The 15839-nt window shown below is 45.4% G+C and overlaps 1 protein-coding gene across 3 annotated transcripts in view; it reads left to right on the top strand.

Annotated features, from left to right (window-relative positions):
* The window catches only part of ash1l (ash1 (absent, small, or homeotic)-like (Drosophila)), a 407803-nt gene that overhangs the window by 328841 nt on the left and 63123 nt on the right, over positions 1-15839 (top strand). For all 3 annotated transcript variants that reach the window (XM_063041849.1, XM_063041850.1, XM_063041848.1), the window contains 3 exons: positions 3142-3187; positions 4809-4917; positions 11573-11779. In XM_063041849.1, coding sequence (XP_062897919.1) covers positions 3142-3187; positions 4809-4917; positions 11573-11779 — 362 coding nt within the window. The remainder of the gene's footprint in view (positions 1-3141; positions 3188-4808; positions 4918-11572; positions 11780-15839) is intronic.

Genomic DNA, 15839 nt, shown 5'->3' with positions numbered 1-15839 from the left:
ACCAATTAACCTACTAGCCAGTTTGTCTTTGGAACATGGGAGGAAACTGGAGCACCCAGAAGAAATCCATGCACTCACAGGGAGAACATACAAACTTCTAACAGAAATTGACGGTGAATTCAGCCCGTGTCGCTGGTGCTCACTCACAGTACTGTAGGGGAGAGTTCCAGAGTTACCAGGTCAGGATGGTATGTGGCTTGGAGGGCGGTGTTGTCCTTGCCCTTCCAGCGGGTTGAGGTGGTAAACTCAAAAAGCACTGTCTAATGAGTGGCTGTGCTGCTGCTACTGTTCAGTTCTTGGGAAGGAGGGGAGTTCATGCATTGCCCCCACACTATTAGCTGATCTGATCTATTGGCTGTTTACCCCGCAAACACAAGTTAATCCTAGGGTTAGCATAACACTTTACAGCACCAGTGATCAGAGTTCGTTTCTCACTGCTGTCTCTGAGGAGTTTGTATGTTCTCCACAATACCGTGTGAGTTTCCTCCCACATTCCAAAGACGTAAGGGTTAGGGTTAGTAAATTTTGGGCATGCTGCGTTGGCTCTGAAAGTGTGGTGACACTTGTGGGCTGGCCCCCAGCACATCCTCGGACTGTGCTGACTGTTGATGCAAACAACACATTTCACTGCATGTTTTGATGTACATGTGACAAATCTTTGAGGTAATCTTTGTCTTTAATACTCGTGATAACGTGATAAGTGCTTGTTGCAGTATTTAAGTGGGTAAGTTCTCCACGTGACAGGTCACTCAACTGTAGAGACATGGAAGGCCACAAGTTATAACTCAGTAGTGTGGTAAATGAGTTAATCAGATTACTGCATCATTTATTTCAGAGTTCCTGGGTTGCAGTGAGAGGGCTTGGCCCAGGCTTTTGTTCCTGAACCTTGCCCTGTGATCACTGGTTAAAGAGAGGTGGGATCGGCCCAGGTTTCCATTCATGAACCTTGAACAATGACCATAGGGTTTAAGAGAGATCCGCCAAGGTTCCTGCTCCCCATCACTGCCCAGTGACCTTGGGGTTAGAGAGAGAGGGGGAATCAGCCAGGGTTCCTGCTCCCCATCACTGCCCAGTGACCTTGGGGTTAGAGAGAGAGGGGGAATCAGCCAGGGTTCCTGCTCCCCATCACTGCCCAGTGACCTTGGGGTTAGAGAGAGAGGGGGAATCAGCCAGGGTTCCTACTCCTGATCGCTAGCCAAGGTAAAAGGACTCCGCCCAGTTCCTTAAATTAATACATTCAAAATATAATTGTACTGTTAACACTTGCTGAGATTAAATAGCTTTGTTAATATTTTTGAGATTTTCATTGCTGATTTAACACAAGATTATTACATCCAGAAAACTGCAACTATCCTTGACTGTCCTGCACCAAAAGTTAAAATATGGCTGACCTTAACCTTTTTGCTTATTCATGTTTGTCTTTCAATGACCTGTAACAAATTTCACCACTCATTTCAATACCCAAGCAAGTAGTATTTACTCAACAGACATCCTCCTGCTCTAGTAGGATGCATTGTTTATCTCATGGTTTGATATCCTCGATTGTTGAGTTACACCAGAGAAAATAGCTTGCTGTGAAGCAGAATGCAGGAGCTCTGCAGTATAAACCGCTTAATGATTTGAGGCTGTCAATTGGGCTCAGCAAACTGACCTTCATCCTCTGCAGTAAAATGAGGCACGATGTGTTATGATGTTAAATGCAAAGCACTCGGGTCTCTCGCTGACCTTTCCATCCCAGCAGCTGGTTCACTTTGTCCACTGTGCCGAAGGGAGAGGAGCTGTGTTGGTGAAATGGTGTGGGAGTCTTCAGTGAGCCTCTGTGAGCTGGCGCCTCCAGCTTTATTCAAAGTCTAAAGTAATTTTTATTATCAGAGTATATATACGAGGGGTGATTGATAAGTTCGTGGCCTAAGGTAGAAGGAGATGAATTATACAACTCTCGTTACATTCACATGCAGTTCAACTCTTTAAGTGATTATGCAGATTATCCAGAGCCCCAAGATCCTAGGCTTCCAAATTTGAGCCGGACTCTCAGGCCGAACCCTTGGTGTGCCAAACAATAGCCAGTCCTGAAACCCCGAGAGTGGGTCCCATTCCCACAAAGAACCGAAGTCAGCGTGTAATTCCAGGTCAGGGTCTTCAAAAGAACCCCGAAAGGGAAAAATAAAAATATTAAAGATAGAAATAGAGCAAGCAAAGGAGTGGCCGTTTAACTTCACTCTGCCAAAATGGGATTGATGCAGACTTAGAGTTACAAAGTGGTTGATGGTTGAGGCAGATTTGGGCTGAAGAGCCTTTTTCGTGCTTTATAACTCCCAGTGGACCATTGAACCCCCCCCCCCATTTGCAATAGCACCTTAACTTGATGGCCCATGATATTGTGCTGACTTTTTAACCCTACTCTAAGATCAATCCCATATACCTCTCCATTTTTTTTCTGTCATTCATGTGTCCTTCTAAGAATCTCTTAAATGCCTTTAATGTAATGATGCCACTGTTAGCACGACACTATTACAGCTCGGGGTATCAGAGTCCAGAGTTCAATTCTGACATGATCTACAAAGAGTGTGTACATCCTCCTTGTGAAATGTGTGGGTTTTCTCCGGGTCCAAAGAGGTATCAGTTAGTAGGTTAAATTGGTCATTGTAAATTGTCCTGTGATTAGGCAGGGGGTTAATTGTGGGTTGCTTGCCAGCGTAGATCAAAGAGCCAGAAGGGACTATTCCACACTGTATCTTAATAAATAAAATAAATAAATATCTTTCTGGCAATACATTCCACACACCCATCACTTTCTATGTCGAAAAAGCCTACTTCTGATATCTCCCCCTATACTTCCCTCCAGTCATCTTAAAATTAAGCCCCTTCATATTAGCCACTTCCACCCTGGGAAAAAGGCTCTGGCTGCCCATTCAGTCTATGCCTCGTACAAACTGGAGGAACTCAACGGGTCTGGTAGTATCTATGGAGGGAAGTAGACAGTCAGGGTTTTGTGTAAGGTTGCCTTGATCTGGATGATCTCTTGAGTCTCCACCCTCAGACAGGAGCCACTTGTACATCAGGAAAATAACAGTATTTGTGTTACTGTATTGGCATGTGTGTTCATGTGACTAACATACAATTTCTCCTATTTTATTTTAGCTATACAAAAAGCCTGATGTCCCTCTTTATAAGAAAATTAGATCAAGTAAGACATCTTTCATTTCATTGCATTACAGTATATAGTTCATTTATAAGTGATTTATCTTCATATCTACATTTACTCTGTGCCTTTTTAAAGTAATCTGGCCACTGAAGTTGCTGCTGTGTTACATGCTGGCATGTTTATAAGTGGTGCCTTTCAGAGTGCACTGAGGTTTTTGTGACTAGGCTGGGGCAGTCAGCAAAATGCAGAAATCATTTTCAGAGGAGTACTTTCCCAGTTATGGCACCACAGTGCTTTGTCCAGGTGTCCTGGGAACACTCCTGAATTCTTGCCAGATGAATCTCCGTCTATCTAGAGCAATGCCACTTGCCACACCCTTAGTGGCCACAACCTTCCTCAAGCCGCCTAGACTTAAGTGGGGGGGTGGGTGGAATTATATAAGCCTCCATTATAGCTGCTGCATTCTGCTGGAAGTTCCATTGTGAGCTTTCGGTGAGAACAGCATGGGGCTCAGATGAGATTTCTCTCCCTTCCATCTCTTGGGTTGAGTGAACTGTGGGCCATCAGATCCTTTTGGAGATGAGCACCAGTAATTTCTGTGTGGGAGCACAAGGCAGCTGAGATTGGGCATTAGCTGTAAACTGGGATCAGCAGCAAGAGTTGGGTTGGGGGGACCTGTCTATGAGAGAATGCTGGGGGGTGTTGGAAGCTGGAAGAATCTCAGCTGTCATCGAGCTTCAGTGCTCAGTCTTAGAAAGCTGATTGGGATGTTCTGAACTAAACCAACTTCTGTAGTTGAAGTTGCAAGATATACTGACGGAGCAGAATTATAAAATTCAGGGGCTGGGATGGGAACCTCTCAAGGCTTGTAATCAAGGATGAGCATTACTCACCCTATACATTTACATTTCCTCTGTGTTGATCAGGGCGCAACATACAATATAAATTCAATAATTATAAAGAATTATATAAAAAGAGGTTAAATGACATGTATTTACAATGTAAACAGCATTGTAAAAAGTGGTTTAAAGTGTTTATGGTGCAGTGCATTGACAGGGATTATGTCATTTATGCATTATTTATCTTTCGATAGAGAGGGTTGGTGGGGGTGAACTAGAATGGTTGACCAAATTAACTGCCTAGGGGAAGAAACCTTTAAAAGGGTAACGCGTGATGTAGGTAGACAACAAACATGGTCTGAAGCGAGGCTTCACTCACAAGATCTCTGCATAGACTTCCACCTTCCACCACAGCTCCACAGCTCACAGCAGACGTCAGGGTGGTCAAACAAAATCAGAATCCGTTTTCTTATCACTTATATACTATGTGTCATAAAATTTGTTGCTTTGCAGCAGAAATACAGTGTAATACTTAAAATATACTTTAAATTACAGAAATAAATACCTAATTTTTAAAAATTAAGCAGTGCAAAAAGAGAGCAAAAATAATGAGGTTCATGGTTCAGAAATCTGATGGTGGAGGGAAAGAAGCCGTTCCTACAGCTTTGAGTATGTGTCTTTAGGCTCCTGTACCTTCTCTTTAATGGTAGTAATGTGGTGGGGGGTACTCAATTGGGTGGGGCACCTACTAGGATTTGATTGGCATGTGGGGGTTACCAGCATTAAATGCCCTGTAACTACAAGACTTGTCGTCCCCTCTACAGACGTGTTTGTTGATGTTAAGCCTCTCTCCGGCTGCGAGCCTACGACTTGCAACTGTAAAAGGCCAGCGAACCCAGAGGAGAAAAGCTGCATGGAGGACTGTCTTAACAGGTAAGTGTGTGCGTGTGTTCCATCACCCCCACCACTGCTCCCAACTGAACGCCACGGCACTGCTAACAGGGTGATCTTGGACGGGCTGGGTGATCTGCGACGGCTCTCTAATGTACTGTTTCAGCTTAACCTAGGCTGCGAATCAACTCAGTATGTCAGATGAGCCAGTTTGGAACATAAAACAGGACAGCACAGGACAGGCCCTTCAGCCCACAACTCATTGAGCCCATGTTACCTAACCCCTTCTGCCTGGTCTCCACAAATCCATGCCCTAAGAGCCTCCTAAACATCTCCACCACTAACCCCGGCAGCACATTCCAGACACTCTGTCTGAAACAAACTTGCCCCGCACACCTCCTTTGAACTCTACTCCTCTCCCCTTAAATGCATGCCCTCTAGCATTGGACATTTTGACCCTTAGAAAACTATACCGATTATATTTGAAAAGGCAAACACGAGGAAATCTGCAGATGCTAGAAATTCAGGCAACACACACAAAATGGTGGTGGAACGCAGCAGGCCAGGCAGCATTATAGGAAGAGGTACAGTCGACGTTTCGGGCCGAGACCCTTTGCCAGGACTAACGGAAAAAAGAGATAGTAAGAGATTTGAAAGTGGGAGGGGGAGGGATGGAGCTAAGAGCTGGACAGGTGATTGGCAAAAGGGATACAAGGCTGGAGAAGGGAGAGGATCATGGGATGGGAGGCCTAGGGAGAAAAAAAGGGGGAGGGGAGCATCAGAGGAAGATATAGTGAGAGGGACGGGGAGAAAAAAGAGAGAGAAAGAAAGGGGGAAATAAATGATGGGGTAAGAAGGGGAGGAGGGCCATTAACAGAAGTTAGAGAAGTCAATGTTCATGCCATCGTTCCTCCAACCTGAGTGTGGCTTCATCTTTACAGTAGAGGAGGCCGTGGATAGACATGTCAGAATGGGAATGGGATGTGGAATTAAAATGTGTGGCCACTGGGAGATCCTGCTTTCTCTGGCGGACAGAGCGTAGGTGTTCAGCGAGACGGTCTCCTAGTCTGTGTCAGGTCTCAGACTGTATTTGTCTATCTGTGTTTCTTATAATTTTATAAACTTCTATCAAGTCTCATCTCAGCCTCCGCCACTCTAAAGAAGATAGCCCAAATTGGCTTAACCTCTCCTTTATAGCATTCAGCCTCTCATCCAGACAGCGATGTGGTAAGCCTCATCTGCACCCTCACCATTGCCTCTGTAACGTTCCGTTATATTGGCTTGTGTATGTCTAGGGGAAATCCAGCCTCAACACTCCCCACAGGGTTGGCCGCTGCCCGAATCAATCACAACATCAATCATCAGCCAGCACACCCAGTAAATTTTAACAAATACACTTTATAGATATTACTAATTCTATGACATTAATATACATTTGATACAGAGAGGAAAGTAATGAAAAAAAAAGGCGCCAGCACTTATCAAAGTCCAAGTTCTTTGCGCGCAACCGTTGGGAGCTCAGTCAACTTAAGACGACCACCTGACTTCCGTCGACTCACGGCTCGGGACCACCCTGAGTGATCGACCGGAGCCTCTCCACACGTCCGCCGTCCTCCCCGTCTCTCCTCCGTCCTCCCCGTCTCCCCTCCGTCCTCCCCGTCTCCCCTCCGACTCCCCGTCTCTCCTCCGTCTCCCCGTCTCTCCTCCGACTCCCCGTCAAAAACCCCGTCCACCGTCCTCCCCGTCTCTCCTCCGACTCCCCGTCTCTCCACCGTCCTCCCCGTCTCTCCTCCAGCTCCCCATCTCTCCACCGTCCTCCCTGCCTCTCCTCTGACTCCCCGCCAAAAACCCCGTCCACAGTCATATCATACAGCATGGTATCCGAAAACAAAACAATACATAACCACCCATTGGCTAATAGAAGGCTGCTATCTCAATTTAAAGTCAAACAAACTGCTAGCACAAACTCTCTTCAGCGTTAAAGCACAACAAAGCCGCATTCCCCAGATTAACATAACAAAGTCACCATTTTAAATGTAACAAAAGAAAGACCCCGTACACCTCCACATCCTTCCTATAATGGGGCAACCAAAAATTGAATACAGTGCTCCAGATGCGACCTAACCAGGGCTTTATAAAGTTGCAGCATAATTTCCTGACTCTTGAACTCAGTGTCTCAATTAATAAAACAAGCCATTCTCCTTTTATTACCATGCTATTGACTTGAGCAGCCATTTTTAAGGAATTATGGTCACGGACCCTAAGATGCCCCTGTGCATCAGTCTGCTGAATTCCCAAAGCTGCTTCAAAGGCCATCTCTTGGCCTCTTCTCAGAGACTGAACCAGTATCAATAAGCCCCGACACCAGGAGGCCCCCAGTGAGCAGCTTCCTCAGGTTTGCCAGGAAGCTGAGGTTGGTCTTGGAGACTATGGATGCATCACAGCAGAGCAATGGGGGACACACACAAAGTACTGGAGGAACTCAGCGGATCGGGCAGCATCTATGGAGGGGTATAACCAGGTTGATGTTTTGGGCTGAGGCTGTTCATCAGAACTGGAAAGGAAGGGGGCAGAAGCCAGAAGAAGCATGGGGAAGGGAAAGAAGTACAAGCTGGCAGGTGATAGGTGGAAGAGCTAAAGGGATGAAGAAGAATGAAATCTAGTAGGAGGAGACAGTGGACCATGGAAGAAAGGGAGGGAGGTGATGGGCAGGTGAGTTGAAGAAAAGGAGTGAAAGGTAACCAGCATGGGGAATGGTAAAAGAGAAAAGGGAGGGGGAGAAATTACCTGAAGTTGGAGAAATCAATGTTCATGCCATCAGGTTGCCTGACACACTGAGATCCTCCAGCATTTGTGTGTTCCCGATCTTATTAACGTGATAGAGCACTAAAGCACAGAAACAGGCCCATTGGACCTGTTATTCTGCCTAGCCCTATCAACCAGCACCTGGACCATAACCCCTCCCATTCCAAAATTCTTTTAAATGTTGCATTTGAACCTACATCCACCACTCATCACACAGCTCATTACACACTCTCACCACCCTCTGAGTGAAGAAGTTCCCCCCAGATTCCTTTTAAATATTTCACCTTTTACCCCCCCCAATCCCCATCTATGTGTGGAGTCTGCACCTTCTCCCTGTGACCCCTGGATGCTCCAGTTCCCAATAATCTGCCGGATTGGTGGGTTCATTGGCGTCTGTAAATAGTGGAGATAGGTGGTACAATCTTGGAAATGCGGAAAGATTAGAACCTCTAGTTGTTGTCTCACCCAACATCAGTGGAAAATGCCTGCTTGTGCTTACTGTATCTATACCCCTCATAATTTTGTACACCTCTATCAAATCCCTCCTCAATCACACTTCAGGGGGAAGAAAGTCCTAACCTATTCAGCCTTGCCCTATAACTCAGGTCTTCAGCTCCTGGCACCATCCTTGTAGTTTTTCTATGTACTCGTTTAATCTATTTGATATCTTTTCTGTAGGTAGGTAACCAAAACACACAATACTCCAAATGTGGCCTCATCAATGTCATATACAAACTCAATATAACATCCCAACTCTTGTACGCTATTGTCTGATTTATGAAGGCAACCCTGACTACATGTGACTACAGTCTTGCTGAAGGGGCTCGGCCTGAAACGTCGACTGTACTCTTTTCCATAGATGCTGCCTGGCCTGCTGAGTTCCTCCAGCATTTTGTGTGTATTGCATGGATTTTCAGCATCTGCAGGTTGTCTCTTGTTTCTGACTACATGTGATGCCACTTTCAAGGATTTATGGATCTGTATTCCCAGGTCCCTCTGTTCTACCTCTCTCCTCAGTGTCCTATCATTCACTGTATGCCTTACCCTGGTTTGTCCTCCCAAAGTGCTCACCTCACACTTGACTGCATAAAATTCCATTCTCTCTACATACCCCACAGATGGCCACTGACCTACACACTGGAGGCAACTTGCAGCAGCCTATTAACTTACCCACCAGCACGCCTTTGGGATATGGGAAGAAAATAGAGCATTCAGGGAAATGTACGCTGTCACAGGGAGAACGTGCACACTCCACACACGGCAGCACCAGAGGTCAGGATCGCTGGAGCCGTAAGGTAGCTGCACAACTGTGAGGGCACCATGGTAGCATAGTAGTTAGCACAACGCTATTAAAGCTCAGGGAGCTGGAGTTCAGAGTTCATTTCCAACGTCCTCCTTGTGAACGTGTGGGTTTCTTCTGGATGTTCCAGTTTCCTCCCCCATTCCAAAGGCATACCGGTTAGTAGATTAATTAGTCATTGTAAATTGTCCTGTGATTAAGCTAAGGTTAAATAGGTGGGTTATTGGGCGGTATGGCTCATTGGGCCAGAAGGGTCTGTTGTGCACTGTATCTCAAAATAAAAATAAATAGAATATGAAAGCTCTACTCCCCTGAAGTGTGACAAAAGAATATCTGTACCATGCACAGTGGTTCACCAAAGGTAAAACAGCACAAACTGCAGGCTTCTTGTCAGAGTGGGGAGGCAAGCATTTGCTGGTAACAGGGACCATGGAAGCTCGCCAGCCTCATTTCATCATTTGGCACTCTGCTCTGGTCTGTTGTTGCATATTTTCAACTATCTGATGCAGACTCATTAGCAGAACTTGGCTCCACGCCCAAAAACTGTGCACTGATGTTTTTTTTTATTATTAATTATAATCGAAAGATATGAGTTGTAATAAACAGTAAGGCCCAGTGTGCCACGAGCACCGAGGCCCCAGCGCTGAAACAGATGCCCAGGCAGTGTTCCAGTTCTGATTCATTAGAGCTGGCAATAACTTTAGCAGCTCCTGCCCATTCCCACTTGTTGAGCGGCTGGCCATTGAGCATTGGGTTTTCTCTCGGCATGATTCTGCTCAAGAAGGTGGGGAATTTTGAGTTTAGTTACGAAGAGAAACTGGAGTGGAAGAGGTGACAAGGGCAGTTAGCAGGAAACTTTTCTTTGTAGTTGAGGTAGATAGAACTCAAAAGACATGGGTTTAGGGTAGGGGGAAGAAATTCAAGGCTGGAGGGGGTGCGGGGTGCTACCTGGAATGCATGCAGGAGTGTGGTTACTGGGTCATTAAAGGAATGTCTAGGTGATCACTTTAATTGCTAAGTATCAATGGCTGTGTACTCAGTGGTGGGCAATGGGATTAAACAGAAGGGTGCCCATGATCAGCGTGGGTCATTTGGGTTGAATAGCCTGTTTCCCTGCTGTGGGATTCTGTGAAGGGGCGTTTCAGGTGTCCAGTGTATCATTTACTTTTAGTATGTGGTTCCCTCTCCCAGACCAGTGTCCATAGAGTGCCAGAGATCTGGGTTCCAACCCAACCTTCAGCACCATCTGTGTACAGAGCCTGCACTTTCTCCCAGGAGCTCTGGTTCTGGTTCCTTCCCACATCCCAGCAACTTATGGGTCAGTGTGTTGATTGGCCACTGTATATTAAACCCCCCCCCCCCGCCCCCATCCCCGTCTATGTGTGGAGTCTGCACCTTCTACCTGTGACCCCCGGATGCTCCAGTTCCCAATAATCTGCAGGATTGGTGGGTTCATTGGCCTCTGTAAATAGTGGAGATAGGTGGTACAATCTTGGAAATGCAGAAAGAATAAAAACGGGGATTAATGTCTGTATGTATGGGCGGCAGGTAGTCAGTATGGTCTCAATGGGCTGAAGAGCCTGTTTATTCTGAGTCCAGAATGTCTTCTAACAGGAGTCACTCATACAGCATCACCCTCCCCTTACCCCACTTCTTTCCTGGACACCAAGCCCAGGGAGAGCATGGAAAGAGGGACTTGGTTCTCGGGCTGATTCCATCAGTCACTCAGGGCAGACATGAGCAAACCCTGGCCATTCTTGGGTGAGCCTCTGCTGATTGCACCTGTCATCAGGAATTTACAGACAATTCACCCTGTACTCCATACTCCCCAAGACAGATCCACTATACATCTTAGGAATTGGACCTGTATACTATCGGAGCCAATTGTTCACCCACCGACCATCTGGTCTTGTCCTTCAGTAAAATACTGATGGTCACACTGTCTGTGGGAATGGGCACAGAGTTACTGCCAGCTATTTTCCACAGGTTGGAAGTTCTCTAGTCTCTAAGCAGGTCCTTCATCCCATCTCATCTATGCCAACTGTGTTGTCTGCTTGAGCTACTCCCATTTCCCCAAGTTTGGCCCATATTAGTCTAAACCTTTCTGATTGATATACCTGTCCAAATGCCTTTATTTATTAGAAATGAAGAATGGTAACAAACCCTGCGCTAATTGAGCCTGTGCTGCCCATTTGATCAATTAATCTACCAACCCATGTATTTTTGGAATGTGGGAGGAAACCAGAGAACCCAGAGGAAACCCAAAATGTCACAGAGAGAGCATATAGACAGCGGTGGAATTGAGCATGGGTCACTGGTACCCTAATAGTGTTACACTAACATGTATGTTGCTCTTTGTGTGTGTGTACACCTGCACCACTTTCATACAGTCGCTCTCACAGCCTCAGTCTTAGGACTGCTGGGTTCATTCCCACATTCCCACACAGTCCACATTGTGTCACGGTAACCTGTCAGGGCATTCATTCGCACCGTCACGCATGGTCTGGTCAACAAGTGAAAGAGAACTGTCTCAGAGTAAAGACTCAAACAACTGGGAGTGCTGGTGTCTGTCATGTGCCTCTTCTGTTGCAGGATGATCTTCGCGGAGTGCGCCCCCAGCACGTGTCCCTGCGACGAGTTCTGCTGCAACCAGCGGATCCAGAGACACGAGTGGGTACAGTGCCTGGAGCGGTTCCGAGCCGAGGGCAAAGGCTGGGGCATCCGCACCAAGGAAACCTTGAAGGCCGGGCAGTTCATCATCGAGTATCTGGGCGAGGTGGTCAGTGAGCAAGAGTTCAGGTACCAACAACCCTATCAGATTTCCAATCACCTGCCCACTACACAAATATCAGAGGGTGTGATTACGCTGAGGAGAATCACTGAGATGTTGCCTGGATGGAGGACTTTAAATATGGAGAGAAATTAGATAGACTGGGTTTGTTCATCCTGGAATGAAGGAGGCAGAGGGGAGACCTGACTCCACATGAAAGATTATGAGAGGCGTGAATAGGGACTGAAATTGGTTTATTGTTGTCACTTGTACCAAGACATAGTGAAATGTTTGTCTTGCTTTCATGAATGGGAGGGGTATGGGGGATTTATTGTCCAGGTGCAGGTCAATGAGACATGACAGAATAACAGTTGAAAGTACGGAGATGTTTCCATATATTACCATGAAATTCATTTTCTTGCAAACATTCCTTTAAATACAAAGAAACACAATAGAATCGTTGGAAAATGCAATGACAAAGACAGACAAACAACCAATGTACAAAAGACGCCAAGTTATGCGAAAGTAAAATGATAATAATTATAAATAATACATATCAAGAACCAAATGGGACCCACTCTCGGGGTTTCACAACCGGCCATTATCCAACATGCTGAGGACGCGGCCTGAGAACTTCGCTCGACTTCGGAGGTCCGAGATCTCGTGGCTCTGGAGACAGGCGGATCAAAGGTCGGTGTCCCAGCAGGAGATCGGTGTGTTGTGGGAGTCGAAAGATCTACGGCTGCATGCCCAGAAACCTGAGATCTATGAACACAGAGCTCGGAAAAAGCGACACAATGGACTTTTAGCGTTGTAATCCAGCGAGTTGTTTGTAATGTCTTCCCTCTTGCTGTGAAACGGAGACATCTCTTTCTCCCTTATTAGGGGGAGAGGGCAAGCCTGTAGTATGTGAGATACCGGGTGAACGAGTAGTCTTCGGGGTACTGCAAGTCTGTGTCTTTGCTGTTGCTTTGCTGCACGTTTGAGTGCTTGGTGGTGGGTGCCGATGCTTTTTTTTTGCTGGTGGGGGGAGGAGGGATCGTTGCTTGCTGCTGCTTATGCGTGGGAGGGAGGGGAGCTGGGGGTACTTTGGGGTTCTAACATTTAACTGTCATTCATTCTTTGGGGCACTTTTCTGTTTACATGGATGGTTGTGAAGAAAAAGCATTTCAGGGTGTATATTGTATACATTTCTCTGACACCAAATGTATTTTTGAAACCTTTGAACATCAGTTGTAGAGCCCTTAAAAGTGAGTCCATAGGTTGTGGAATCAGTTCATTGTTGAGGTGATTGGAGTTATCCCTCTGGTTCAAGAGACTGATGGTTGAGGGGTCATAACTGTTCCTGAGCCTGGTGGTGTGGGGCCTGAAGCTCCTGTACCTCCTTCCTGATGGCATCAGCGAGAAGAGATCATGGCCTGGGGCATCCGTACCAAGGAAATCTTGAAGGCCAGTGATGGATACTGCTTTCCTGCAATGCCGCTCCACGTAGGTGTGCTCAATTGTGACAGTGCTTTACCTGTGATGGATTGGACCCTATCCGCTACCTTCTGTAGAATTTCCATTCAAGGGTATTGGTGTTTCCATACCAGGCTGTGATGCAACCAGTCAGTATACTCTCCTCCACATATCTGTAGAAGTTTGTCAAAGTTTTGCCAAATTTGCACACATTTCTAAGCAGTTAGAGCCACTGCTGTGCCTCCTTTGTAATGGCAGTTACATGCTGGGCCCAGGACAGGTCCTCTGAAATGATAACACTAAGGACTTTAAAGTTCCTGACCCTCACCATTTCGGATCCCGAGGAGGACTGGCTCATGGATCTCCAGTTTCCTCCACCTGTACTCAATAATCAGCTCTTTGGTTTTGCTGACGTAGAGTGAGAGAAGTTTTGTTGTGTCACCACTCAGCTAGAACTTGGGACATAGAACCATACAGCACAAGAACAGGTCCTTTGGCCCACAATGTAATGCCAAAGCAGATAAAAAATAAATCAAAAACACCCAAAAACAAATCCCTTCTATGTATACGTTGCCACATATCCCTCCAATCCTCAGATTTTTGTGCCTCTCTAAACGTCTCTTAAAAGCCTCTAATGTATTTGCCTCTACCATCATACCAGGCAGTCAGTCCAGGCATCCACCACTCCCTGAAGTAAAGAAAAACTTACTCATCACATCCCCTTTGAGCCTACCCCCTCTCACCTTCAATGCATGACCTCTGGTATTAGACATTTCTATCCTGGACTAGAAGGGCCAAAGGGCCTGTTACTGTGCTGCTGTGCTTTATACTCTGATCCAGTGTTCACGCAGATCAAAGCATTACAGAGAGCATCAAGGTAGTACAAAGTTTTAAAAAACACAATGCAGAATCAAGTGCAAGAGCTACCGAGAAAGTGCAGGTAGACAATAAGCTACAAAATAAATGGTCAAAATCTTTTTCTCGTGGTTTTGAGGTCAGAGTTAGAGGTTTTAAAAGGGATTTGAGAGGTAAGTTTTTCCTTACAGACTGTGGATGATATCAGGAAACCCTGCCAGAGGAGGTGCTGAGGTCGGATACAATCACTCCATTTAAGAGTTAGGACATTTAAATAGGAAGGCAGTGAAGAGTGTGTCCCTAACACATTTAGATGGGCAGAAAGGTCAACACGACCTAGATGGACTGAAGGGTTTGTTTCTGTGCCATAACTCGAAGTGAAGTACTGGAGGGTGAGAGCTGACAGTGTTTTGGCAGCGGCCTTCCTGCTGATGATTGGAGACTTGAGCAAGAAATCTGTACTGGCACTTGAGGGACATTGCAGGGGCAACTCCAGAAATGACATACCAGGAGAACACTCCCTGTCAGATTGCACCAGTCCCCTTTTCTTTCTAAGAAGATGTGTCTTGGGGCCAATATTTATCCCAAAGCACCATTACATTATAGCTGGCATCTCTGCAAAGGGAGTGACAGAGACCCTCAGTTTCCAGCATTTTCATTTTTTATTTCAAATTTCTACCTTCTGTAATTTTCTGATTTTCACAATCAAAATTGCTATGAGGCAGCGGTGGCAAACTTAAGGCACACAGATAGCACCTGTAAACATTTAGTTGACGCACAGCATACAGCCGCCCCTTGATCTTTAGCCCCCCCCCCAACCCGTAATAATAATTATATTTCCTGTCAAATGAAGCAGTGAATAACTGTTTACAACCCGAGGGAGTGAGATTATTTCAGAATCAGAATCAGGTTTATTATCACCCGCATGTGTCATGAAATTTGTTAACTTAGCAGCAGCAGTTCAATGCTGTACATAATATAGAAAAAAATAAACAAATAAGTAAATCAATTACTGTATATGTATATTGAATAGATTAAAATCGTGCAAAAACAGAAATAATATATCTTTAAAAAGTGAAGTAGTGTTCACTGGTTCAATGTCCATTTAGATTTGGTGCCAGCTAGGCAGTTGCGAGGGCACGTGTCGTTGGATGATAGGTTTTGAAATCCTCGCAGATCTGATGTCCACAACAGTTGGTGGATAGTAAATGGTTGGGACAGTTGGCTTTGGCTTTGCTGTACTTATATTTCTTTTCTGTCGTGAGTGAACACTGGATAATGCCGATGAATGCTGTTAAGTAGTTAAGTGTCTCCATTAATATTTAATTTTCAGTTTTTAAAAGATACTCATAATTTTTAACTGGATTTCTAAATTTGTCTCTTATATTTTTAATAATAGTAAAACAATGAATATACATAAATAAGCAATGGGACTTATCCCTAAAAAGTCCAGAATTATTATTATTAATTATCACTAAAACAAGTAAAAGTTTTTGAGGTGAGAGGCAGGAGTTTTCAAGGGGTTCTCATTGGTAAGTTTAAAGAATCAAGAGGCAGCACTGCATGCTGAGTATCGGCAAAACATTTGCAAGTGCCACCTTGGGCACTCGTGACATAATGGATAACCTCTGCTCAGAATTACCAGAGAATGTTTTAGAAGATTATTGCCATTTTGGGCGCATGCTCTCAAGAAGGTTTGCCACCCTTTCCCTTGTTCATTCAGCCCATGGAATACATACCAGCTGCTAGTAAAGCAGTCCTATTAGTCCCACACCC

This window comes from Mobula hypostoma, chromosome 2, assembly GCF_963921235.1.
Source record: "Mobula hypostoma chromosome 2, sMobHyp1.1, whole genome shotgun sequence".
NCBI lineage: Eukaryota > Metazoa > Chordata > Chondrichthyes > Myliobatiformes > Myliobatidae > Mobula > Mobula hypostoma.
The sequence above is the reverse complement of the archived record's forward strand: the minus strand, read 5'-3'. Positions and strand labels throughout refer to the sequence as shown.